General features: G+C 46.8%; 1 protein-coding gene across 1 annotated transcript in view; it reads left to right on the top strand.

Moving 5' to 3' along the window:
* NRDE2 (NRDE-2, necessary for RNA interference, domain containing) overlaps positions 1-24,097 on the top strand; it is a 47,316-nt gene extending 23,219 nt beyond the window's left edge. The window contains exons 5-14 of the mRNA XM_079915035.1: positions 1,946-2,396; positions 3,165-3,570; positions 4,929-5,062; positions 7,842-7,962; positions 12,276-12,451; positions 14,729-15,115; positions 15,882-16,810; positions 18,331-18,469; positions 21,665-21,736; positions 22,255-24,097. Of these exons, the coding sequence (XP_079771161.1) occupies positions 1,946-2,396; positions 3,165-3,570; positions 4,929-5,062; positions 7,842-7,962; positions 12,276-12,451; positions 14,729-15,115; positions 15,882-16,810; positions 18,331-18,469; positions 21,665-21,736; positions 22,255-22,380 (2,941 nt within the window). The 3' untranslated portion in view covers positions 22,381-24,097. The remainder of the gene's footprint in view (positions 1-1,945; positions 2,397-3,164; positions 3,571-4,928; positions 5,063-7,841; positions 7,963-12,275; positions 12,452-14,728; positions 15,116-15,881; positions 16,811-18,330; positions 18,470-21,664; positions 21,737-22,254) is intronic.
* Positions 24,098-24,251: the final 154 nt, after the last annotated feature.

Below are 24,251 nucleotides of genomic sequence, written 5' to 3' on the forward strand. Positions count from 1 at the left end.
ATCCACCACAGTGGAGCGGTGAGGGAGGCACAGGCAAGCAGAGAGCTTCTCAGGTCTCTGCTGACAGTGAGGAAGGAAAGGAGGTGATGGAGCTGGACCAGGAGGAGGTGGAAGAGAAGCTCTCTGGGAGTTGACAGAAGATGGCAGCACCTCTCTCTTGTTTTTTTCTCTCCACAGCATTTTATTGTGAAAAAATTAAAATATACAGCCAAAGTCGAAAGAAGTTTACAGTGAGCACTCATATAACCATGCCCTACGTTCTACCATTAATGTTTCTGTGCTTGCCTTGTCACGTACGTGTCCATTTGGCTGTCTACCCACCCATCTTAATTTTTGGATGCGTTTCAAAGTAAATTGCAGAAATCAGTACACTGCCCCCTAAATACTTCAATGTGCATATCATTGGCTAGAGTTCAAGATTTGCTTATTTTTTTCTTTTGATTTAAAATTTACTTACAGTGTAATAATCCACATCTTTATTTGCTGAGTTTTGATAAATGCATATACCTGTGTAACCCAGACACCTATGAAAATAGAGGACATTACTATGACCCCAAGAAGTTTCCCCAGGCTCCTTTCCACTCAGTCCGCACCCCACCTCCCTAGAGAAGATTGCCATTCTAATTTTTTTCCACCATCAATTAGTATGGTCTCTTCTAGAATTTCATATAAATGGAATCATATAGTACGTGCTCCATTGTGTCTGGCTCCTTTCACTCGGCATAATGTTTTTGAGTTTCATCCATGCTGTGGCATTTATTGGTAGTTTGTTCCTCTTTCCTGGTGGGAGTACCATACCACAATTTGTTTATCCATTCTTCTATTGATGGACACCTGGACTTTTTCCAGTGTTTGGCTGTTACGAATAAAGCTGCTGAGAACATTTGTGCACAGCTCTTTGTGTAGACCTGTGGTTTCCTTTTTCTTGGGTAAATACCTAGGAATAGAATTGCTAGGTCATAGGGTAAGGTCTGCGTTTAGTTTTTTTAAGAAACTGCCAGACCTTTTCCCAAAGTGATTGTACCAGTTTACATTCCCACCAACAGCATATGAGAGTCCCGGTTACTCCACAGATCATTTGCTAGCATTTGGTATTGTCAGTCCTTTTAATTTTAGCTGTCTGGTGGGCCTGTGCTGTATCTCACTGTTTTAATTGCTTTTCCTTGATGACTAATGATGTTGACCACTTTTTGTGCTTATTGGTCATTCATATCTTTTGTGACATTTCTGTTCAGATCTTTTGCCCATTTTTTAATTGGGTTGTTTGTATAACATACATACAGAAAAGTGTGCACAGTTTTCCTTAGCTTTTGTGCACATATTCAGTAGTCTTGTGTTTAACTCTGGGGACGCCTACATGATCCATAAAAGCATTTCAGAACCCAGCCTCTTTTCCTGTAGAGGAGAAAATAGCCAAATGTAATTTTATTTGACATACTTTGTTTCAGGATTAAAAAAAGAATCTTAGACCTCTCTGTTATCTTAAGCAGGGACACAGGGCAGTACTGAGAAAAAGGGACTGGTCTAGGAGACAGATGACATAGTGTCACCTGAGGTCTCAGCGTCCTCATCTAGGAATGGTGTAAAAGAGGAGATGATTTCCGCCTTGCCTGTCACACATGATTGGGGTGTTCAAATGACACAATGTATGGGACAGTGCTGTACAAAGCTGCAGGAGAATATAAGTTACTAAGATCTGGAAGACAGGCATGATCTTAAATTCATGAGACATAAACAAAGAGTCATGTTAGAGGAATAAGTCAAACAGGCAGAAAAAGTTAGCAGCTAATCCTCGTGCTTCTCTAAATAGAAGCAGTTTGAAGGGAAGGTGAATTTGAATATATGCAGTTAACTTGCAGAACAAGAGTGTGTCTGCTGGGCCTTCAGTCATTTGGATCCAGGGCACATGTTCTCTCAGTAACTTGTTTTCTTTTTCAAATATAAGATACAAGAGGAAAGGAGACTCCTGCCTTGGCATTAACCCTAGGAAGCAGTGTATATCTTGGGAGGGGACTTCCACAGAAAAGAAGCGGTCACACAAGCATGTCGAGCGCTACTTTACAAAGAAGAGCGTGGGATTAATGAACATTGACGGAATTGCCATTAGCAGTAAAACTGAACCTCCCTCATCAGAGTCGATCTCATTTATCCCAGTGAAGGGTGCAGAGGATGTGGTTTCCCCTGTTACAACCTGGTTGAACCCTCTGGGGATTTATGATGAAGCCACCACGCAGTGGTTACAAGGCCGGGGTCCTTCAGAGCAAGAATCCAAGCAGCCAGATTCACAGCCCAACAGAGAGAACGTGCTTCTCAAGGCCAAGGTGGAGGAGTTTAACAGGAGGATTTGGGAGAATCCTCGGGACATTCAGCTGTGGATGGCATTTGTTGCTTTTCAGGTAAGTATCGCTGTCCCAGTTCTCTTACCTTAGAATGACGGTCATAATTTGGGGCACTGATTTACTCTGCAGTGATTTTTGAGCTCCTAGGAGGAACCCTGGTGCCGGGCCTCTAAAGATAACTAGAATTCAGCCCTCGCCTTGAGTTTACTCAAAGCCCCGTGAGGGAGGATAAATGCAATCTGGGGTAATAAACGCTATAACATCTAATTTGGGGATGGAATGAGGGGGTGACTTGCCACTAGGGAGTAAGAAATGGCTTCCAAGGGATGGTGAAACTTGAACAGAATCGTGAAAGAACAGTAGATGCTAACCAGGCAGGGGGAGGCGTTCCTGAAATACAAACAGCACATGCGAAGTGCACAGAACTGCAAAGAGGGGCTGCCCGTGGAATGACGTAGTTAGAGCTGTGTGCTCCCCTTCTGGAACACATGGATTTGTCTTCGTCCCACTTATCTTTTTGAACCACTTATATAATTATCATATTTGTCCTACATTTGGCTGTGTTATTGGTAAAACTGGCTCTTCAGAAAAGGTTTTCAAGACATTGCATGCTAGTTATTGATACATAAATCTAAGTTTAAAATGACAGAGCGTGGATAGGTAAATTAGGTGAACTAAACTCGAGATCAAACATGTCTGAATAACAATTCATTTTGAGAGGTGAGAAACCGTTTGGGGCTTATAAGTCACTCTACAAGCAGCCTTGAAATCCTGAGGGTCCCCCACTTCCATTTGCATTTGTAAATCGGTGTTTTTGTTGTTGAGGACGAGGTCATGAGGAGTCCGGGCCTGTATGCCATCGAGGAAGGACAGCAGGAAAAGCGGAAGCGGTCCCTGAAGCTGGTTCTGGAGAAGAAGCTGGCCATTCTGGAACGGGCCGTGGAAAGCAACCCGAGCAGCGTGGATCTGAAACTTGCCAAGCTGCAGCTCTGCACCGAGTTCTGGGAGCCCTCCACTCTGGTCAAAGAGTGGCAGAAACTGATATTTTTACATCCCAACAATACAGCCCTTTGGCAGAAATACCTTTTATTTTGCCAGAGCCAGTTTAGCACCTTTTCCATATCAAAAATTCAGAGTCTTTATGGAAAATGCTTGAGTACTTTGTCTGCTGTTAAGGACGGCAGCATCTTGTCTCACCCTGAGCTGCCTGGCACTGAGGAGGCCATGTTTGGTAAGGAGATGATGACCAGATCCTCTTACGTGGGAGGAGCTGTACTTTCTTCTGGCTAACTTGAAAATGAAGATTTATTTTTGGTTTATTTTAGGAATGTCTAAATCGATAAAACTGATTTTTAAAAAAGGTATTATGACTCCTTTTGATAACAGGTTCTCCCCCTCCAGCTTCTTGGTGGTGGGGCATTAGAGCCAGTAGGGCTCGGAAAATATCACTAGACTAGAAGTTCCAACTTTTCTACTTGTTAATCAGGTAAATGTAGTCAAGTCTCTTAACTGCTTTGGCTGTTGGTGGCCTTATCTGTTGAGATGCCTGCACTGCTCATCTGACCCATTATATCATAGGGTCTGAGGCACTACTGTGTGCGGGTTGCCCTGACTGGCTGACATCACTGATGGGTATAGGTTTTTGGTATTATTATACTGTTACCATTTTTGGCAGGTCCTGAAGGAGACTAGAATATAAATTTTGTCCAGTAATGAGGCACGGGAGACTGCATGTTGTACAGGAGCTGGAGAGTGTCACTCTTGACTTGAATCCTGAGTTTGCCCTTCATGGGTTCTGGTGTGACCTTGGATAGGTTCCTTAACCTGTTTGAGCTCTAGTTTCTCCCTCAGCAGCAATAGTACAATACCTGCTTTACCTGATTGTTGAGCATGTCAGCTGAGATAATATATGGTGAGTCTAGCTCAGGGTCCGGCATGTAGCAGGCGTTTATTTGATCAAATCCCTGCTATCGAATAGTGCTACTAATTTCTAAAGATAGAAATATATTGCTCTAGAAATAATAAGCATTTACTCCACTGACTTAAAAGAGTCTCATGTTTGATATCCTTTGTGATGAGCTCAAATAGCTTAATGGTATTTAGTAGATGGAATTGTACCACAGTTTAAATGAACTGAAATTTTCAAACATGGAACCCTGATTTGTTTACAGCGGACTGAGTACACCATGAAAATTGCTGGTGAATAATGCCATCTAGTGATCAGTTGAGTACAGATCTTTGCTTTCTGATAAGAAATCTATGACGCCATCCTTTTCCTAGAATTTTTCTCGTATTATTGAGCTTTGAGTATTTGATAACCAATATTCAGACCATCCTCTTGCCTTATTTTATTGTTACCATTAGTACTCTGTGATAGTTTCACATAAAAATGAGAATGTACTTTCATTGCAGTACCATCTGAGTCCTTTAAAATCAGGACATGCATGTCTCACAGCTTTGAAAATATTAAGTCACTAAATTTCAGGGAAAAGATGTTCTGGGTGTTGAACTGCATGTCTGTAGGAGTTATGTTCTCTCCCTTTTTGGGTGTTAACCAGGGTTCTCCCCCTTTGCTCTCCCTGCCTGCAGCCCTCTTTCTTCAGCAGTGCCACTTTCTGCGGCAGGCTGGTCACTCCGAGAAGGCCGTCTCTCTGTTCCAGGCCATGGTTGACTTCACCTTCTTCAAACCCGACAGTGTGAAAGACCTGCCTACCAAAGGACAGGTGCGAGTCCTGCTTGAGTCCCCCCCACCCCGTCTCCATCTCTATCTCTCTCCCCCTCTCCCTCTTTCGTGGGGGTGTGTGGATAATGGGAGGTGGTGGTCGTATTTTTAGAATATTTATATCCTCCTTTACATCAGTCCTGTTGAGGACTGTTCCTCAGAAATATTCTGGCAATGCAAGGAAAATTCCATAATGAAAGTAGTGAAACATGGAGAGAGGAAAGACGATCCCTCCGCCTCCCCAAATATAAAGGTTCACTTATGTTCCTTTTTTTCCCTACTTAACTGCCCGTGTTTAAGTGCTAGTTGCCCCCGCCCTCCAGGCAGGCAGTTGTCATGCCCTGTAAACTGTGGTCCTCTCTCCTGCTTGCGTGCACTCTAATCTGGGTCTCGCGTCTCTCCCCCGGTTAACCTTTCCACCACCTAAAATCTTGCTGGAGTTGCAAGTGGAGTTGCAAGCACATGTTGGTGCTTTGTCAACACCGATCCTAACTGGGGGTGGGTAGGGCTGGGGGGGTTAGTCATTTAGAAGATGAGTGAACATTGTCAATATTCGTGATGTGAAGCAATAAAAAAAACTAACTGTAGAACTATCCAAATAAGACAACCTTCTTTTCCCTTTTTCCACTCAAGAAAACTGAGTTTTCTACTCAGCAAAGAGGGTCTGATGAGAGATGGATTGGACATCTGAATTTATGGTGAACTTTCAAAGGTCTTTGGTGACAGGCTACGGTCTCCATCTTGTGGAGCTTTCATGAACTGCCTGTAAAGACTTTTTATCATCCTTATTTTTAACCTTTTTTTCCTAGACAAAATTGGGTTAAAGAATATTGGTTAGTATTGGTATAACTGATTATTAGTATAATAAGCCAGATAGCACAGTTACTTTAAGACACGTTTTGCTGTTTGAAGAACCTGCTGTGCCGCAGAAGTGGTTCTTAACCTCTCTGTGGAGCCTGGGGTGTGTGCTGGGGGTCAGGAACAGAATTTCCCTCACCCCCACCCCTCTGCTGACACCCTCTGGGGTGGGAGCAGTTGCTGATGGGCTTGGGGGGCGCTGCCCAGGACAGAAGCATCACCCAGGACTGGCCCACACACTTGAGGCTTTAAATACTCTTGAGGGCATGACCACACCTCAGCTTAACACGTGTTCCCAGCACACGGTAGGGACCAGTGCTTGTTGGCACAGAGCTGACGGTGGTGGGCACCCAGTGAATAAGAGATCTGTGATTTCAAAGCATGTGTATGACAACTTTGAAGCTTTTGTTTAATGACATTCCATACCTTTGTAACTGAGAGACATTGTTACCATAAACAGAGTAGTACAACAGAAAACAGGCAGAGTCTGGGATTACTGGTCTGTCTGTGGAATAAATGAATTGGTTATAACCATTCATCACACTTAAAAAAAACAAACAAACCTTCTTTTTCTTGACTGCGCTTCTGCCATCCCTTCTTATTATAAGAGCAAATCCTGTAAAGAGGGAGTGTAGTCCTCGCGGTTCCCCTGGCCGAGGTGGCTGCCTGCACTCGAGCGCAGGGCCTGGCCCTCCTGTGGCTCTCCTGGTTGCAGACTGGGGCTCAGGCTGCGTCATCCTGCCGCTTCTGCCCTTTGAAGCCTGCTCGTTCTTCTTCAAGAGGTTTCTTGCAAAAGCTTTCATTGAACAGGTTACTGGCTCACTTTTTTTTTTTTTTAAATATTTATTTATTTATTTGGTTGCACTGGGTCTCCATAGTTGCGGCTTGCCAGCTCCTTTAGCTGCAGCTCACGGACTCCTTAGTTGTGGCATGCCATCTCTTAGTTGCGGCATGTGGGATCTAGTTCCCTGACCGGGGATCGAACCCAGGCCCCTGCATTGGGAGCGTGGAGTCTTAACCACTGCACCACCAGGGAAGTCCCTACTGGCCAACTTTCAAAGTCCCGATTGTCAGGTGATGACATATTCAGTTTCCTGTTCATGGAAGTGTTCACGTTTGTTCCATAGGGAATTGCTGCTGCCAAACTGCCCCCACACGCTGCAGGCCTGGTGGCCAGATGACTGAGGGAGGGACCAGGCTTTACCCTGCAGGCCTGTTTGTTCGCTGGGTGCCAGCCATGTTCAGCTGTCTCCCAGCAAACATTTATTGAGTCCCTCCTGTGTGTTGGGCACAGTGCCAGGTGCTGGGAATTTACTGTAATTGAGATGTGGTCCTGACCTCAAGAGCTCACAGTCTGTCCTGTTAAAACTTTGGTAATATAATATTGTAAATCAACTGTAATTCTATTTAAAAAAAAGACTTTGATTCTCCTTCCCCTCCAAAGGTCTTGAAAGCAACATGACTTCAGGTATCAGTTAGGGGGCCCAGTGGCATTCAGGGAACTGGCAGTGCCACTGTCCCTGGTCAGACTGGCCTACCAGGGTCAGAACCGGCAAATTGTCCTCCCACCCAGCTGCAGGTCCCTCTTTGTGGGCTTGGCCGGTCTTTCTGTAACTAACCTCAGAGGTGTCGTCCCATCACCTTGTGCCATGTTCTGTTTGTTAGAAGCCTCTGGGCCCACCCCACACTCAAGGGTGTGAATACTTCAAGGCAGGGGAGGGCCACGGGGGCCTCTCTTGGTGGCTGCCTGTCACACGAATTGTTTTTTCTGTTTTGTGTATCGTATATCTACTCCCAGGACTGATGACAGGCAAGATTTCAAGAATCATAAGCCCCTCTTATGCCAGTCAGCACTGATTTTGCCCAGTGACTTAGCAGTTCTGTACAAGGTAGGCTAACCTCTGTGTCTTAAACCTGAACAGGTAGAATTCTTTGAGCCCTTTTGGGACAGTGGAGAGCCCAGGGCCGGGGAGAAGGGCGCCCGAGGCTGGAGAGCGTGGATGCAGCAGCAGGAGCGGGGCGGCTGGGTGGTCGTCAGCCCAGGTAAGGCGCCTCTCAGTTGAGATGCTCTGCCTTTTCCTTCCAGAATTTGTTTTCACGTCTTCACGGGTTATTTGTTTGTAGGTGTGAGCTATTTATCAGTAGCTTAAGAACACTGTGCAAACATCAAAGTGTCAAAAACTCGTGAAGTAACTGACCTGGGAGAAAGACTGTTTCTTCCCCTTAGAGATTTTAAAGCAGTTGACTGCCATGCCCTCCTTTAGTCCATACACTCTTGAGGGTTGAATTTCTTTCCAGAGGAAGTAATTTTCATTTTGTAGGTTGCTTCTGATTAGTAATTTTGTTACTAATCCCCTGCTCTCCCTTCTCCCATTTTTGTGTGTGTTTAAGACTGTCTTTTCGTTTTCTTGGCAATGTACAGACCAACAGATTATTTGAAAAATACTTGCCTTTTTAGGAATACTATAATTATTAACTAGCATTTATACAGTAGTCATCCTAAGTGACTCCAAAGTATTTTCCAGATTTGTATTCTTCAAGACAGCATTGACCAACAGAAATATAATTCAAGTCACATATGTAACTTCACATTTTCTGGTAGTCACGTTAAAAAAGTGAAAAGAAAGAGGTGAAATTAATTTTGATAATGTTATTTTGTTTAACCTAGTATATCAGAACATGAACATTTCAACATGTAATCAATTTAAACAAATTAATGAGATATTTTGCCTTCTTTTTTTTCCATACAAAGACTTTGCCATCTCGTGTATATTTTATACTTACAGCACGTCTCAGTTCAGACCAGCCACTTTCAGGTGCTTGATAGCCTCATACTGTGGCTACTGAATTGGACAGCACAGCTCTCAGCTATTCAGGAATTGCTTCACTTTCTGGTTTTGTTGAAAGTGTGAGGGGGAGAGAGCCCAGACTCGGCCAGCCTCTTCTCACAGGTGTGACCTTTCTGGGCCTTGGTTTCTTCATCCGTGGCATGGAAGCTTTGGATTAGCTAAGGTCTGCGTGGCAGCGCAGAGCTCCAGGCCAGGTGGCATCCCTGCCTCCACTAAGGCAGGTTGGGTGGGGGGGACCGTCAGGTGTTTGGGGTGACTCTGCTCTGGGCAGCACTGTCTGGTGATGGTCATGCTTCACCTATGCTGTCAAAGGCTCAGCTGTTTTGACTTCTCTTGAGTGTCCTTTCCTAAAAGAACTGGAACTGTTCTTCAGGCTGACCTCAGTGGTTTCATATATGAAAACAATAACATGCAGGGAAAAATGGAAGTAGGTGTTGCACTTTTAGCCACTGAGTCTGCGAGACCACATGAAGAATTACGAACATAGGTCTTTGGGTAATAAATCTTCTTTCTCTGAGTGACCGACTCAGCATGGTTCTGTGTTTTCAGCTTGTTTTTGTTTCTGTGTTTTGTGAATGAGCAAGACTCTTAGACTGCATGGAATCTACGTTCTAAAGATTACCGTATTCTGCAGTTCTATGAGGATAGAGTTCTCATAGCAGTGTCCAGAGACCAAGTTAACATTACTTCTCTGATAAATGTCCAAATGTCTAATCGTCACTCATAATCAGATGTAAAGTTAATTTTCTCAGAAAGGTAACCCCAGTGTTGAAACCTTGATTTTTAGTATCAAGTTAGGGACATATGTTGGTGCTAATATTCCTGCAAAGTTTCCATTATAGAGAAAATTCAATGAATTTCTTTCTAATGAATATAATGGGAGTACGCAAAACCCCAGCAGCATTAGGAGAAAGGTTGAAAGATTCTTGTTTTCAGAAAACTAGTGGATAATTATTTTTGGTTTTGTTTTATTTTTAAGTTTTTGGTTCATCAGGACAGGGCTGGCATTTAGAGAGTGGCTGGTGTTTCTCATTGATTCTGAAGTACTTCTTCATATGGTACAACTTATTTCTCCTTGCTTACCCTCGCTTCCTGTTAGGCTGTGATTGTTACGTATATACATCTGTCCACAACCATGTAACTTTTTGAATTACTGATGTAATAAATTCTGGTATCTAAGTCTGATATGTAGCTCACAAGGGTAATTTCTCTTATAGTAAGTTTCTCAGCGTGATTAAAGGATTACTTCAAATGTAGACCTTTAGAAGAAGGTGATAAATAGTTAAATTTGTTTTCTTCTTTGAGGAATTCAGAAGAGCATTGGGTAGAATATTGGGTTTTAAATGCTGGTACACGTATCATGCATTTCGATTTTTTGAGATTTTTGCTTGTTTGTTATTTATTTTGAAATACTTATAGACTCACAAGAAGTTGGGAAAAAAAATACACAGGGAGGTTTTGTGCACCCTTCACCCAGCTGCCCCCAGTGGTAGTGCTGCAGACAGTAGCACAGCCAGGAAATCGATGCTGGTACAATCCACAGAGTTTATTCAGATTTCATTGGTTTGACAGGCACTCGTCTTTGCCTGTGTTTGTTTTGTACTTTACGGTACCTTTCTTGCCACACCTCCTCCCCGCTCCCCCCACTCCTACCACTGATCTGTTCTCCATGTCTATTATTATATTACTGTGTTATTTCACCTCTGTTTATATAAATGGGATCACATGGCATGTAACTCTTTCCAACATTTTTTATTGTAAAACACACACAAAATTTACCATCTTAACTATTTTTAAGTGTACAGTTCAGTGACATTAATTACATTCAGACACTTGTGCGACCATCATCACCTCTATCCATCTCCTCAACTTTTTCATTTTCTCCAGCTGCAACTCTATACCCATTAAGTATTAACTCTCTATTCCTCTCCTCTCTCCCTAGCCCCTGACAGCCACCACTCTACTTTCTGTCTCTATGAATCTGACTACTTTAAGAACGTCATATAAGTGGAATCATTCAATATTTGTTGTTTTGTGATTGCTTATTTCACTTAGTGTAATGTCTTCAGGGTTCATACAGTATGAAGCATGTGTCAATATGTCTTTGCTTTTTAAGGCTGAATAATTTTCCGTTGTATGTATACACCACATTTTATTTCTCTCTCCATCTATGGATGGACACTTGGATTGCTTCACCTTTTGGCAGCTGTGAATAATACTGCTATGAACGTGGATACACAAATACCTGTTTGAGTCCCTGCTTTCAGCTCTTCGGGGTGTATACCCAGAAGTGGAATTGACAGATCATATGGTAGTTCTGGGTTTGATTTTTGAGGATCCATCATACTGTCTTCCACATCAGCTGCACCATTTTACATCCCCACCACCAGTGCACGAGGGTTCCAGTTTCTTCACATCCTCACTAACAGTTGTTTTCTGTGTAACTTTTTAAGATTGCCTTTTACTCACTTAGCAGAATTCCCCTGAGATCCGTCCATACTGTTGCGTGTGTCAGCAGTTTCTTCATATTTATTGCTTAGCGGTGCCCATGGCATAGATGTGCCACAGTTTGCTTCTCTGTTCACCCTCTGTAGGACGGTTGGATTGTTGCCAGTTTTTGGCTATTATGAATAAAACTGCTGTGGGCATTAATGTATAGGTTTTTGTGTGAACATAGGTTTTCATTTTTCTGGGATCAGCACGAGGAATACAGTTTCTGGGTCTTACGTTAAGTGCAGTTTAGTTTTATAAGAAACCGCCCAACTGTTTTCTGGGTGGCTGCACCATTGTACATACTCTGTTTGTTTATTTTTAAATATTGAACTTTACAGAAGACTCAGACTTTTTTCCTTTCCTATTCTGCATGTTCAGAGTTAGGAAACAAAGTGAAATAAAGTATAGGATATCTTGGCTTGCTTTTTTTTAAAAAAAAAAGTAAACATGTGTCATAATCATAGGGCCACTGGCTAAAAATTCTGATGGCTTAAGAAAATCTAAAGCAATGCTCTCATTAAATGTCATTTAGCATTCTAGAAGTGTGTTGTACAGTACAGTAGCCACTAGTGACACGTGGTTATTTTAATTAAAATTAGTTAAAATGAAATAAAATTTAAAATTCAGTTATTCTACCAGCTGCATTTCAAGTGCCCAGTAAGTCACTTGTAGCTGGTAGCTATCATATTACTCAGCGCAGAATTGGAACACTTTCGGCATCACAGAAAGTTCCACTGGGCAGTGCTGTCCTAAATATGTGTCATTCCCATTTTAATTGCTGTGATAGCATTAACAATCATCTGATTTCACCGACTAACCTGCCGTTTTTTTCTGGGAACCTGAGTGATTATGGGAGAGTCTGTAAATGCCACTGAGTGTCGCAGAAGGCTGGGCCTGGGTCTTACCTTGGCCTTCCAGGTGCCCACCTCTGTAGCTGGAACCAGCAGGTAGATTTAAGTGTTGATGGTGGCTTTGTTTGCTGGTTAGGTGTCTAGAAGTTTGATTCTTGCCTAGATGATGACGATGATGAACCAGAAGACGACGACCAGGAAATTAAAGATAAGACTCTGCCCAGGTGGCAGATCTGGCTTGCTGCTGAGCGGTCCCGAGACCACAGACACTGGCGGCCGTGGCGCCCTGAGAAGACCAAGAAGCAGGCGGAGGAAGACTGTGAGGACCCGGAGAGGCAGGTGAGCGCTGCCTCCCGCGGGGTCTTTGCTCTGCCCCCGTTCCCCTTGGGGTTTGGCTCCCCGGAAGGAGTATGCTGGGCTCTCTGGGCACCTGCCTGGCTTGGGAGGTTCTAGCCTGCTCCTGCCTACGGAAACTCCCCTCTTTCCCGGAAACCGGGGAGACTTTCACTGGCTGCTAGTGATGGGGGAGCATCGAGGCACTCGACCTGATAGTTCTTGTCCCCAAGGAGGAGGGTCGGCTCTGGTGGTCCCCCTTCTGGAGATTGTCTTCCAGGTTATTCAGTTAGTTTTTCACACGGAAGCCTGGGGGCTCAGGGTTTAAAAGCATGGAGTCACTGTCCTAGTTCTTCAACTGTGTCCACTTTCCCCACCCTACTCTTGGATCCTTAAAGATAGGTGGGTGGGTGTGACTCCGGAAGACAAGAGGGACAGGAATGTAGAGGCCGTGTTGGGACGGTGGGTGTCCAGCTCATCTTGCTGGGGAGGAAGTAGCATCTGTTGGGCACCTGTGCTGCCAGGCACTCAGGTTACGTCCCTCACGGCTGTTGCGTGGTTTGGCGCCTGCTACTCTGTGCCCAGTGGCCAGCAGCTTTGGAAGTTTTACATTAAACGAAAGGAAGAGATTCTATTTTGATACCTGGAATTGAGCCACTTTGACAAGATACCTACTACAGTCGACCCTTAAACAACGAGGGGGTTAGGGGCACCGAGCAACTGAAAATCCGAGTATAACTTTGCAGTCAGCTCTCTGCATCCGTGGTTCCACAGCTGCGGATTCAACCAGCCACGGGTCATGGGGTCCTGTGGGACATGTTTAGTTAAAAAATGCATGTGTAAATGGACCCGCCCAGTTCAAACCCGTGCTCTTCAAGCGTCTACTGTGTGCTGCTTGGCACGCGACAGGTCACAAGTACAGTCTGAGAGGTTTTACAGCAGCAAGGCTCCTGAGCTTTGACCTGCTCGCTCCCTACAAATCACGTGCCGTGAGAGTGGAGACTTTTCCCATTTCTGTCACTGCTGCATCACCAGTGCCTGGACGAGGCTTGCCCAGTGGTGAGCGCTCAGTTAGTAGTCCTGGATGTGGAGAGTGATGCCAGAGCTTCGCCTCCAGGCAGAGGGATCAGCAGGAGTGAAGGAACCAGAGGGCTGGGGATGTTCGAGGAGTGGCCAGAATGAGAAAACAGAATTGGGAGGAAGGACGGAGGTGGCCTCTGGGCAGGAGGGAAGGGCCAGCGCCCAGGGGAATGGCTGCTCATGCGGTGACCTTCGACCTTCTGAGGCGAGCCTGCCTGTGAGGTCCCTGCCCGCCGAGCTGAAGTTTTCAGGCAGGGTGGGTGGGCTCGGTCTTTGGTGTTTGATGGCTTTACAGAGTTCATGGTCACCCTTCAGAAGTTAGTTCTCAAGGCTCAGCACTTTGGCGGTTTCCTGGAACCTCATTTTTGGAGGAACCTACTGCCGCGAACAATTTCTCTAGAAATAGAGATTTTTTTCTCTAGTCAAAGCCTGGAGGAGAAAAAGCTTTCTGATTAGTTGATGGTTTTGATGAGCTGAGTCCCAGGTAGTCCACTTTTATTGTGCTCGTGTTTTGATTTCCTCTTTGCTGAGGGCCACAGAGACCAGTCAGATAAGCAGGACCTGAGACACAGTGTAGTCCCCGTGGCCTTAATTTTAAAGTTATTACGTGAAGTCAGCTACAAACAGTTACAGTCCGTATTAGGCTCTTACAATTGCTTTCAGCATGGTCCGTTGCTCCTGCAGTTTCCTTTTTACTGTGCTGCTGTTTGTGTATTTTTGAGCGTATTTTTCATTTCCTGAAGCAATTTTATACAAAGAAACCACAAAGTAGTAAAGTTCTTCTATCTTAAAATAAAAATTTTTCACAATTGTAACTTATCAGAGTAACTAGAAAAGCAATTTTGTGTGTTCTCAGAAATGCATGTAAAGAAAAAGAAGTGAATGTGATTTTAGATTTCCTGTGAATCCGTTAGGAGACTTTGAAAGTTTCCACTTTGGTGTCCCCTCCTGTGGAGGATTCCCAGGAAGTGTGAGATGCTGCCGGCGCTGCAGGACCCCTGGCACTCACCCTCCCGCCCTCAGCTTGCCTTGGGAGGCCTCTAGCTTTTTTGCGCCTTGCAGACAGCCTAGCTCCTGTCTGTTTAAAATTTAATTTGAATAATGTTGACTCATAAGTATATTCCTCTAAAAAGAATTGTGGAAAAAAATGTGAAGGCTTTTTTGTTTGTTGCATTCGGTCACATGATTTTGTCTTTGTTGCAGGTGTTGTTTGATGATATTGGACAGTCTCTGATCCAGCTTTCCAGCCCGGATCTTCAGTTTCGGCTGATTGCAGCCTTTCTGCAGTTCTTGGGTGTGCCTTCCGGCTTCAGCCCTCCGGCCTCCTGCCTCTATCTGGCCATGGATGAGAACAGCATCTTTGACAATGGACTTTCTGATGAAAAGCCCTTGACTTTTCTCAACCTTTCATTTTCTGGCGTCAGCTGTATCGGACGCACAGACCAGCTGGGTTGCCGGCACTGGACCAGGGGTCACAGTCGAGAGGGCGAGGAGTTCATCCGCAACATCTTCCACCTCGTGATGCCTTTGTTTTCAGGCAAGGAGAGGTCTCAGCTCTGCTTCTCCTGGTTACGGTACGAGATTGCAAAGGTAACTCCGGCCTCCTCCTCCCCTGTGTGAGGACCTCATTTCCCGTCGCTGTTTGTCAGTGGGATGGCCAGGCTCTTGGTGTTCTTCAGGGCTCTGGGCCACAGCACCTCCTCCTTCGGGGACCCAAAGGCACCGGGTGTGCGGCTGCCCCTTCTGAGGGGCCACGGGGAAGAGGAGGAAGGTGGGAGTGAGTCCAGCGCGCTATTTGTTGTGTTGACTCTTTATTACCGGATGTCTGTGATTATGTGAGCAGTTAGTGTTAAGGACCAAGCTTAAGCTTAAGCCAGGTTAGAGGATTTAGGGGCTTATTAAAATAGAGAAAATAAGCTACTTACTTATGCTGCTCTTCATTATCTGCTAGAAGTTCATCTAGGGTTGACTCCTCTGCCCTCTGCTGGCCACCGGTTAGTATTGAATTATAAAACCCAAAGTTCTGATGCTTTAATTGCAGGCTGCACACACCAGGCTGTATTATTAAAATAGTGCCTGGTAAAATTTGGTGGTCATCTATCTTTGGAGAAGAGCATGTGGAGTATATAAGCCTTCTTTGTAGGGATTTCAGATGGAAACCTAGATGTGTTCATTTTGGGGCTCCTGTGGCCCTGGTGGAATCCTGATTTGTTTCTCGGAGAGCCTAAGTGTTTAGCAGACACGTGATAAAGGAAGGCAGCGAAGAGCCTTGTGTGGCTTCCTGCAGCTGACAGTACGAAGGGATGTCTTTAGTATCACAGAGCACTTGGAGTCATTCTTTTCTTTTTACCTTTAGGTCGTTTGGTGTCTGCGCACTAAAAACAAGAAGAGATTAAAATCACAAGGAAAGAACTGCAAAAAACTAGCCAAGAATCTCCTCAAGGAGCCAGACAACCGCAACAATTTTTGCCTCTGGAAGCAGTATGCGCATCTGGAGTGGTTGCTCGGCAACACAGAGGATGCCAGAAGAGTTTTCGATACAGCGCTCGGCATGGCAGGGAGCAGAGAACTGAAGGACCATGAGCTGTGTGAGCTCGGTCTCCTCTACGCCGAGCTGGAGGTGGAGCTGTTGCCGGACGTGAGAGGGGCTGCCCCAGCCCGAGCCATTCACGTATTGACCAGACTGACCGAGAATGGGGCCTACGGGCCCTACACCGGGCAAGTCTTGGCCGTTCACATTTTGAAAGCTCGGAAGGCTTATGAACACGCGCTGCAGGACTATTTGGGGGAGAGCTGTGTCTCTGATCCAGCTCCCGCCGATTCCTTTAGCCGCCTGATTAGCCTGGTTAAATGCTTTATGCTCTTCCAGTATTTGACCATAGGGATCGACGCTGCTGTGCGGATATATGAGCAGGTATTTGCGAAACACAAGGTCTCTGTTTCCGCAGAGGGCCCTGGTCTGGGGGGCAGTGCCAGCCCCCCGAGCCTGAGCAGTGTCCTTGAGGCCGTCACCCTGATGCACACGAGCCTGCTAAGATTCCACATGAAAGTCGCCGTCTACCCTCTGGCTCCTCTGCGAGAGGCTCTCTCGGAGGCTTTAAAGTTGTATCCGGACAACCAGGTTCTTTGGAGGTCGTATGTACAGATTCAGAATAAGTCCCACAGTGCCAGTAAGACCAGAAGATTCTTCGATGCGATCACCAGGTCTGCCAAACCCTTGGAGCCGTGGTTGTTCGCAATTGAAGCTGAGAAAATGAGGAAAAGACTAGTGGAAACTGTGCAGAGGTAATTACAGAGCATCTTGTCTGTGTGTCCAGAAACCTTTATGCAATGCTTGCCATGTTCCCACCACCCACTCGGCCTCCAGAATACAGAAGTGAATGCGGCCTGGGCCTGGAACGCCTGCTGGGGGGGTTTCTCCATGTTGTAGAAAAACATGGTGAAAAAGGAGTGAGAGACTTGCAAGTAGCAACACCTTTCGTCAGAGGCTCCTGTGGCTGTCTCCTTAGGCCGTGCTTTTTGGGATCCCTGAGCATTGCTTACGGTGCATGAGTGGTGACTGCCAGGTCTTCAGGTGTCTGAGAAGGTGTAGTAAAAGCATGGGGGTAAGAACACAGGCTCTGGAGTTGGAATCTGGAGTCAAATCCCAGCTCTTCCACTTAGCAGCTGTGTGATCTTGGACAAGTCAGTTCATGTCTCCAGTAGGTTCCCCCTTCTGTAAAATGGGAATAAAGACCTACCTCAGAGGGTTGCTGGGAAGGGTGAGTACCGAGCACAAAGAGAGTGCAGACTAATTACTAGCCTCTGTTATTATTACTGATGATAACAGTGTCATGTTTTAAATGTTTTGTTTTTTTTTTGGATACAGTATTTTATATCTGAAGGTTAAACGACAGGCTTGGGAACATATTGGCTTAGGCATCATTGTTCCTTCCAGAAGCTTTGTTGTTACTTCACTCTGACCTTAGAAATCGAGTGTTCAGAATTGCCTCTGAATAGTATTTCTTTCTCTTTTTTTTTAATAAATAATTTTTAACTTTTATTTCCTTCCTTTCTTTCTTTCCCTTCCTCCCTCCCTCCATCCCTCCCTCCCTCCGTCCCTCCCTCCCTCCCTCCCTCCCTTCCTTCTTTCTCCGTTGGGTCTTCGTTGCTGCACGCGGGCTTTCTCTAGTTTCATTGCGGTGTGCGGCTTCTCACTGTGGTGGCTTCTCTTGTTGCGGAGCACAGGTTCTAGGTGCGTGGGCTTCAGTAGTTGTGGCTCGTGGGCTCTAGAGCGCAGGCTCAGTAGCTGCGGTGCAAGGGCTTAGTGGCTCCACGGCACGTGGGATCTTCCCGGACCAGGGATCGAACCCGTGTCCCCTGCGTGGGCAGGCAGATTATTAACCCCTGATGGGAGGTCCAGAATAGTATTTCAGTTTACTTGTTTTTTACTTCTTCCGTCAGGATTTTATTCACTCTACTTTCAACTGAAAGGTCTTTCTTTCCCATAGGGTAGAATTTGCACTCTGCTGATGAAAGGGTAGGTTTTCCTTAGAAAACAGAGAAGCAGGGAGTTTGTGTGCCTTCTAGGCAGACCCAGTGTGGCGGAGACACCACAGCACCCTCGACGCTGGCTTCCTCTGGCCCTGGAGGAGCCACATCATACTATATCCTGCACCCCCATGTCCCCAGACCTGGCCGCAGCACTGCCTCCGACGTGCTCAGATCCAGTTGTCGCTGACGTCAGCTGTCACTGACGTATCTCTTCCCACTGCAACGTAGGTGTGGGAAGTTGTCTTGGAGTTACATGAGCTTTTGTCTTGCAGGGTAGATGGTAGAGAGGTCTACGCCACCATTCCCGAGACCGGCCTGACACATCGGATCAGAGCCCTGTTTGAAAATGCGATGCGGAGTGACTACGGCAGCCAGTGCCCCTTACTGTGGAGGATGTATTTGAATTTTTTGGTAAGAAAAGATGCGGAGTTTTTGTGTTTATGCAGAGCTCTGCCTCCTCCTTCGTAAGTGAGCGGTGCGGGTGTCCAGCAGCCCGCACCCCTCTCAGCCTTGGCTCATCCTGTGGGCATCCTGGTGGGATGACGTCAGGTCCCTCAGGACGTGGGAGGGGTCACAAGTTGCCTTTTCTACTGGGGCCTTTGGTAGAATGATAGCGAGGAGTGATGCCTGGGCTGTTCGGTGCAGCAGAATGTCACGTGGCTTTCTCCTAGTTGATGCTGTTGAGTCAACAACTTGGAAATAGTCTAAGAGCTTTCATTTGAAAGAGACCTAAATTTGTTGCTGTTCTGCCTCTAAGAACTTCCAGGTCCTGATTCTGTTTTGTTACTAAAAGATAAGATTCAATCTGGAATGTGGTTTTTAAAATAGACCTTTCCAAAGCAACTTCGTTTTTACTTAAAAGTACCACAGTAATTGAATATGGCGAGATGCCATTTAGTTTTGTTAATGTGTTGTGCAGGCTGAAAGGTGGTTCCTGGGCTTCATTCCTGGAGTCTTGAATTGTCTTTGCCTTTGCTTAAAGGCTTGGCACTGGGCTGGGCCTCCTTTACTGTAATACATCTACTGCTAAGGTGCATGCTTTTTTAGAAACAATCTTCTAGGCCACTTGAGTGTTGTTTAGCTCAAGGCTATTGAATCATATCACAGTGACCTCCATTGAATATTGTACCTTTCAGAAGTCAGGAGTGACCTTCCTGGAAAAGAAGATAAATATGTATCTCTCTGATTGTTTCCATAGGATAATTTCTCAGAAGTTGATCAAAGTATTTGAACATTTCCCATTGACATTTGACAGAGTCGGGTGTAAAGAGATACATAGAGTGTAAGTTAGGGGTTAGGAGAAGTTTGGGCCTCCCCCATCCTCTTAGAGTCCAGAATTCATCGGGGAGCACCTCCCCTGACCTCTGAAAGGCCTGAGTAGCAGGGAAGGACAGATCTCAGGACAGCACACCCAGGACAAACGGGCACAATTTTGTGGGCAGAAGTCGGCATCAAGATGAATTACCACCAAAGTTTCTGTGTTTTTAATGTTTATTCTTCAGACTCAAAAGCTCAGATTTTACGTCTTGACTCCCTTGTGTGAAATGGAAACCTTCAGAAGTCCAGACGCCAGCGTGGTGTCCGTGGGCACGCGCGGCCTGGACGCGGGCCCTGCCTGTTACCAGAGGAGGCCACTGGGGTGCAGCAGGAGGGCTGGGTTCCCACTGAGCTCCACCCCCGTGGTCAGGCCCTCACTGAAGGAGCGCGCCAGATGCTCCCTAATGGTTCCAGCGCTAACGCTCTGGGAGTCTAAGCCAGTGAAAGACTCTAAATTTAAAAAGAGGGAGAGCTTGCACACTTGCCAATTTAACTTCTCCGGTCTTTTTTAGGTAGAGACAAATAGGGTGAAGTGCAAACTTGTAGTACTTTCACTGAGGATCTGCCATGAGCCAAGTCTGGGTAGACTGTAGACAGAAAAATTCTTGTTGACTTAGAAAAACAGCCTGGGACCATTAAGGAATGTCTGTCTTTTTGGAAAGATCAGCATCAGACCAAGAATTAATTAGAGCAGTGAAACTCCTAGCAGTTTCTGAGGCATCTGGGTGAGCTCCTAACACTTTGATAAACTCAGTGAAAAAATCAAATTAGGGCCAAAATGTAAGGTGTAGGCTCTGAGTGCCAGGAGAGGGCAGGATGCCGTGGGGCCACTGTGGAAGGGTGTGGCTCTGGCTCCCTGGAGGAGAAACGTCACTACCACGCTTTCACCTGGCGTTTAACCCTTTCATACCTGATGCAGCAAAGGCGTTTTCCAGTGGCTGACCGATGAAGGAGATAGCAGAGGGCAGTTCTCATTTGAGGCTAGCCAACTTACGTACCTGGATTTGCTGGATTCCAGGGTTAACTGTGAGTCTCACAAATACAGTGGTTGAGAAAGTACAGGAGTACAGTTTTTCTTCTTTCAAGAACAAAGCCTTAAGTGTAGTTACTATTTTAGCAGAGGACATTGAAGTATTTTGGTGTGTGAAAAAAGGACAGCTCACACTGGCTTCTTGGGTATAAGTTCAGAGGTCCAGCCTCAGAGTGGCCGAGGCTCATACCAGGGAGGGAGGCAGGAGTCCCCCGGGCCACGCGGCTGACTCTGTGGGTGGCACTGGGAGGGAGTGAGGAAGGCCTGCGCCTTGCCGGCCTGAAGGTTATCACAGATGCTGGTTACAGCCCGGAGTTCCAGTCTTCCTGACTGTGGGAGTTAACCTGAAAGATCTGAAAAGGAGGCGAGGCTGTCCTTGGTAGATAGAGGTCCTGAGCTGTGGATAGGGGTCTCTTGATGCCATCCCCTGCGTTTCTGAGAGGTCGGTCAACAGCCCTCACCGGTCTTGTCTGGACATCATGCCCTGGCTGCCTGGTGGGCAGAGCCAGCGTCCACTAGAAAGCTCTGCTGTGGGAAGGGGAAGTCTGGCAGAGGTGGGTGGGCAGGAAGCCCAGGAACAGACTTCAGCTCCGTGAGCTCGGCTTGTGCCCATTCACAGCTGCGGACGCCCGCCTGGGGAGCTGCCCGGTGGGTTGTGACTCCCTGGAGGAGGGACAGATCCCTCCCTGGGACTTGGGAGAGGCCCGGGGATATGGAGGGGAGGACACACGCTGCTCCGGCTTCCACAGCAGGTGTGGAAAAAGCGCCTGTCTGTGAGTTGATACAAGATATAAGGATTTTATATCAGTATAAAAATGTGCTTAGATGAAAAACGTGCTGAATATCTGCATGCTCTCAGACTGAAATTTTTGACCCGAAATTTGCTTTTGATAAGGTTACTGATTCAGTAATCCTGGTCACCTCATTTCTCTAAGATAGTTCTCAAAAAATGGCAAGTATTAAAGCAAGTATTTTCTCTGTGTAAAGTTATCACCCTCACCTCGTGCACAGGCCTCGTTCTAGGCACTCTTAGTAAGGCCAGGTGTGATGGCCCAGTGATGGAGGAGATGAAAACAAGTCAGAAGTGTTAAAGGTCAACTCCAGGCCCACTGAGACACAGCAGTGGCCCCTGAGGGCATCCCGTGGTACATGGACCCATACCACCCATCAGCCACTGTGGCAGTGCCCCGGGTGGATCAGTACCGGCATGGCCTTGGATTCTCTTTTGTCATTTTTGTATTTTTTTCCCCTTGCCTCAGGTTTCCTTAGGAAATAAAGAAAGAAGCAAAGGTGTGTTCTACAAAGCCCTTCAGAATTGTCCTTGGGCAAAGGTGAGTTCTAACGGCCATGGTCTCTTCAGATTCCCAAGGACCTCCCTGCCAAGCCTCATCCAGTCAGTGTCATGGGGACAGGGCACTCCCCAGGCCTTTCCATAGTCAGAGCATCCCCTTTGGAGACGGAGGGGCATTTGTGTCCTTTCCCTGCACTGGAGCTGGCGTTGCATGGGAGCGTTGCTGTAGGCGGCTGGTGCCCAACATTTGCCCAAAGCTCAGCCCAGATGCTGAGAGCGTTGGGATCCGCGTCCCAGCTCTGCCCTGTACAGCCCAAGTCAGGAGACGTTCAGAGACCAGACTGATGGTGACCGCAGTGTCTGCCCACAGCTGCCGGCCCCACTTTGGAAAGAGAGGGTCTCACTTTGAGTTTACTCACTTTCCCTCTGCTTTTGAGTTCAGCCCTTCCTGAAGCATGTCAAGGTGTTGCTGGGTTAGGACAGCAAGGGGAGCGTGGGCTGTGGCGGGGCAGCTGGAGGGAGCGGCCGGCCGACGAGGATGTTGCTCTCCGGCCCCAGGTGCTGTACCTGGATGCCGTGGAGTACTTCCCCGATGAGATGCAGGAGATCCTGGACCTGATGACGGAGAAGGAGCTCCGGGTGCGCCTGCCGCTGGAGGAGCTGGAGCTTCTGCTTGAGGACTAGAGACCAGGAGGGGAGTGGGGCGTGCCTCCGAGGCCTCGGCGCCGGCCCCGTGGGAGCAGGAGATACCAGAAGAGACGGTGACACATGCGTGCGAGTGTGTTAAGACCTCTGCCTTTGGAGTTTCTTTCTTGATAGTTTGTGTCTGGGTTATTGGTCTCTCACCTCTTGCACACTGTGTGTGCAAATGACACAAAACCATCGTTTTGCATATTATATATGTGTGTGTGTATATGTGCATAGACAGGAATCATGCTAAGTGATAAATGAACCTGTCATGGTTGATGTGCGAGTTCTCGTTTGGTCCACTCTTCCCCTGCCCAGCCAGCGCCAGCCCTGCTGGGGTGAATGTACCTTCTCGGTTGGCATCCTTGGTGGTCCTGCCAGGTCTCCTGGGTCTTGCAGTCAAAAAAAAAAAAGGTCTGGTTACTCAATACTAGGACTTCCTCCCCTGGGCTGCTTAGCAGATTTTACCCTTATCTTCAGACCAGAGCAGTGGGGAGTCGTTTAAACCTTGGTATTCTCACCTGTATCAAATGTGTTAAGTTCTCATTACTCCCTGAACCCTATTCAGTGACGTCCTCGACTACGGCCTGAGCAGCCAGCGTCGCTTGGGAGCAATGTAGACCCTCAGGCCCCTCCCCAGCCCTGCTGTCAGAACCTGGGCTCTAACAGGACGCCCTGTTAGGGGACTTTGTGTGTACGTTACCATGTAGAAAGCACTGCCTGAACAAATAAAGACTCCACTGCCGGGGAGCTCACCAGCAGCCAGTCGTGGAAAATGGAGCGAGCTCCTTCCTACCAAACCCAGTGCTGCCCGTGACACGTGCCGAAGGTGGCTTTCAGCGGTGTTGGCCACGCTCTCGTTTTGATTTCCAGGAACTGAGTTACATTTGACTGAGAAGAAATTGCTTTATCTTCTCTGAGGTCCTGCTTTTTTTTAGAAAGTGGACAGCTTCTCTCTGGCTTTTTTTTTTTTTAAATCATGCTCTCTAGAATTGCTGCAAGCATATTTCCTTGGCACCTCATCCAGAAAGGCCAGTGCTGTGGCATAGAATTTTGGCTAGAAATCGATGGACACTGGTTGGGAAAAAGCAGCAGAGGGCAGCACAGCTACAGCAGCGGTCCCCGACCTTTTTGGCACCAGGGACCAGTTTTGTGGAAGACAGTTTTCCCACAGAAGGTGGGGTGCGGGGAGGGAGATGGGGGATGGTTCAGGCCCCAATGCGAGCAGTGGGGAGCGGCAGATGAAGCTTCCTTCACCTGCTGCTCATCTCCTGCTGTGCGGCCCGGTGGTTCCTAGCAGGTGGAGGCCCAGGGACTGGGAACTCCTGAGCTAGAGCACTTTCTAAAGAGCATCTTGGAGCACCCAAGGAAGCTGGCCAACCAAGTGGAGGCTTTCCTTGATCTGCCCCACTTACAGGCTTTGAGATGGAACTGTTCTGAAATGAGAGAAGAGCAGGAAATAATAGACAAAGAAAAGGGAAGGGGAAGCTTGACACATTTCTGAACACTCTTGGGAGGGATCAGGTTCTGAACCCGAGAACAAGGGATGGCAGGGCTGGTATGGGACTCTTCAGCCCTGCCCTTTTGAGGTCTCTTGTAGGAGCCTCAGTCTCTTAGCAACAGCGACACCTCCTTCCTGCCTCCAGAGCACTGAGAGCCCACATGCTCCACCGACCTTCCAAAAGGGAAGCCACGGCTGTAGGGACTCCTCAGCCCTTGTTGCTTAAGCAACAAAGATAGCCGCTATTTACGTATGCTCGTTGCTTTCCCATCAGCTGCTGTTGAACAACTGCCACCAGCTCTGGGGCTGTGACGGGGCAGCAGGTATTGAAGTCTGCAGTCCTTTTGGTCAGCCAGCTTCCTTAGCA

This window comes from Stenella coeruleoalba (assembly GCF_951394435.1).
Source record: "Stenella coeruleoalba genome assembly, chromosome: 2".
Taxonomy (NCBI): Eukaryota; Metazoa; Chordata; class Mammalia; order Artiodactyla; family Delphinidae; genus Stenella; species Stenella coeruleoalba.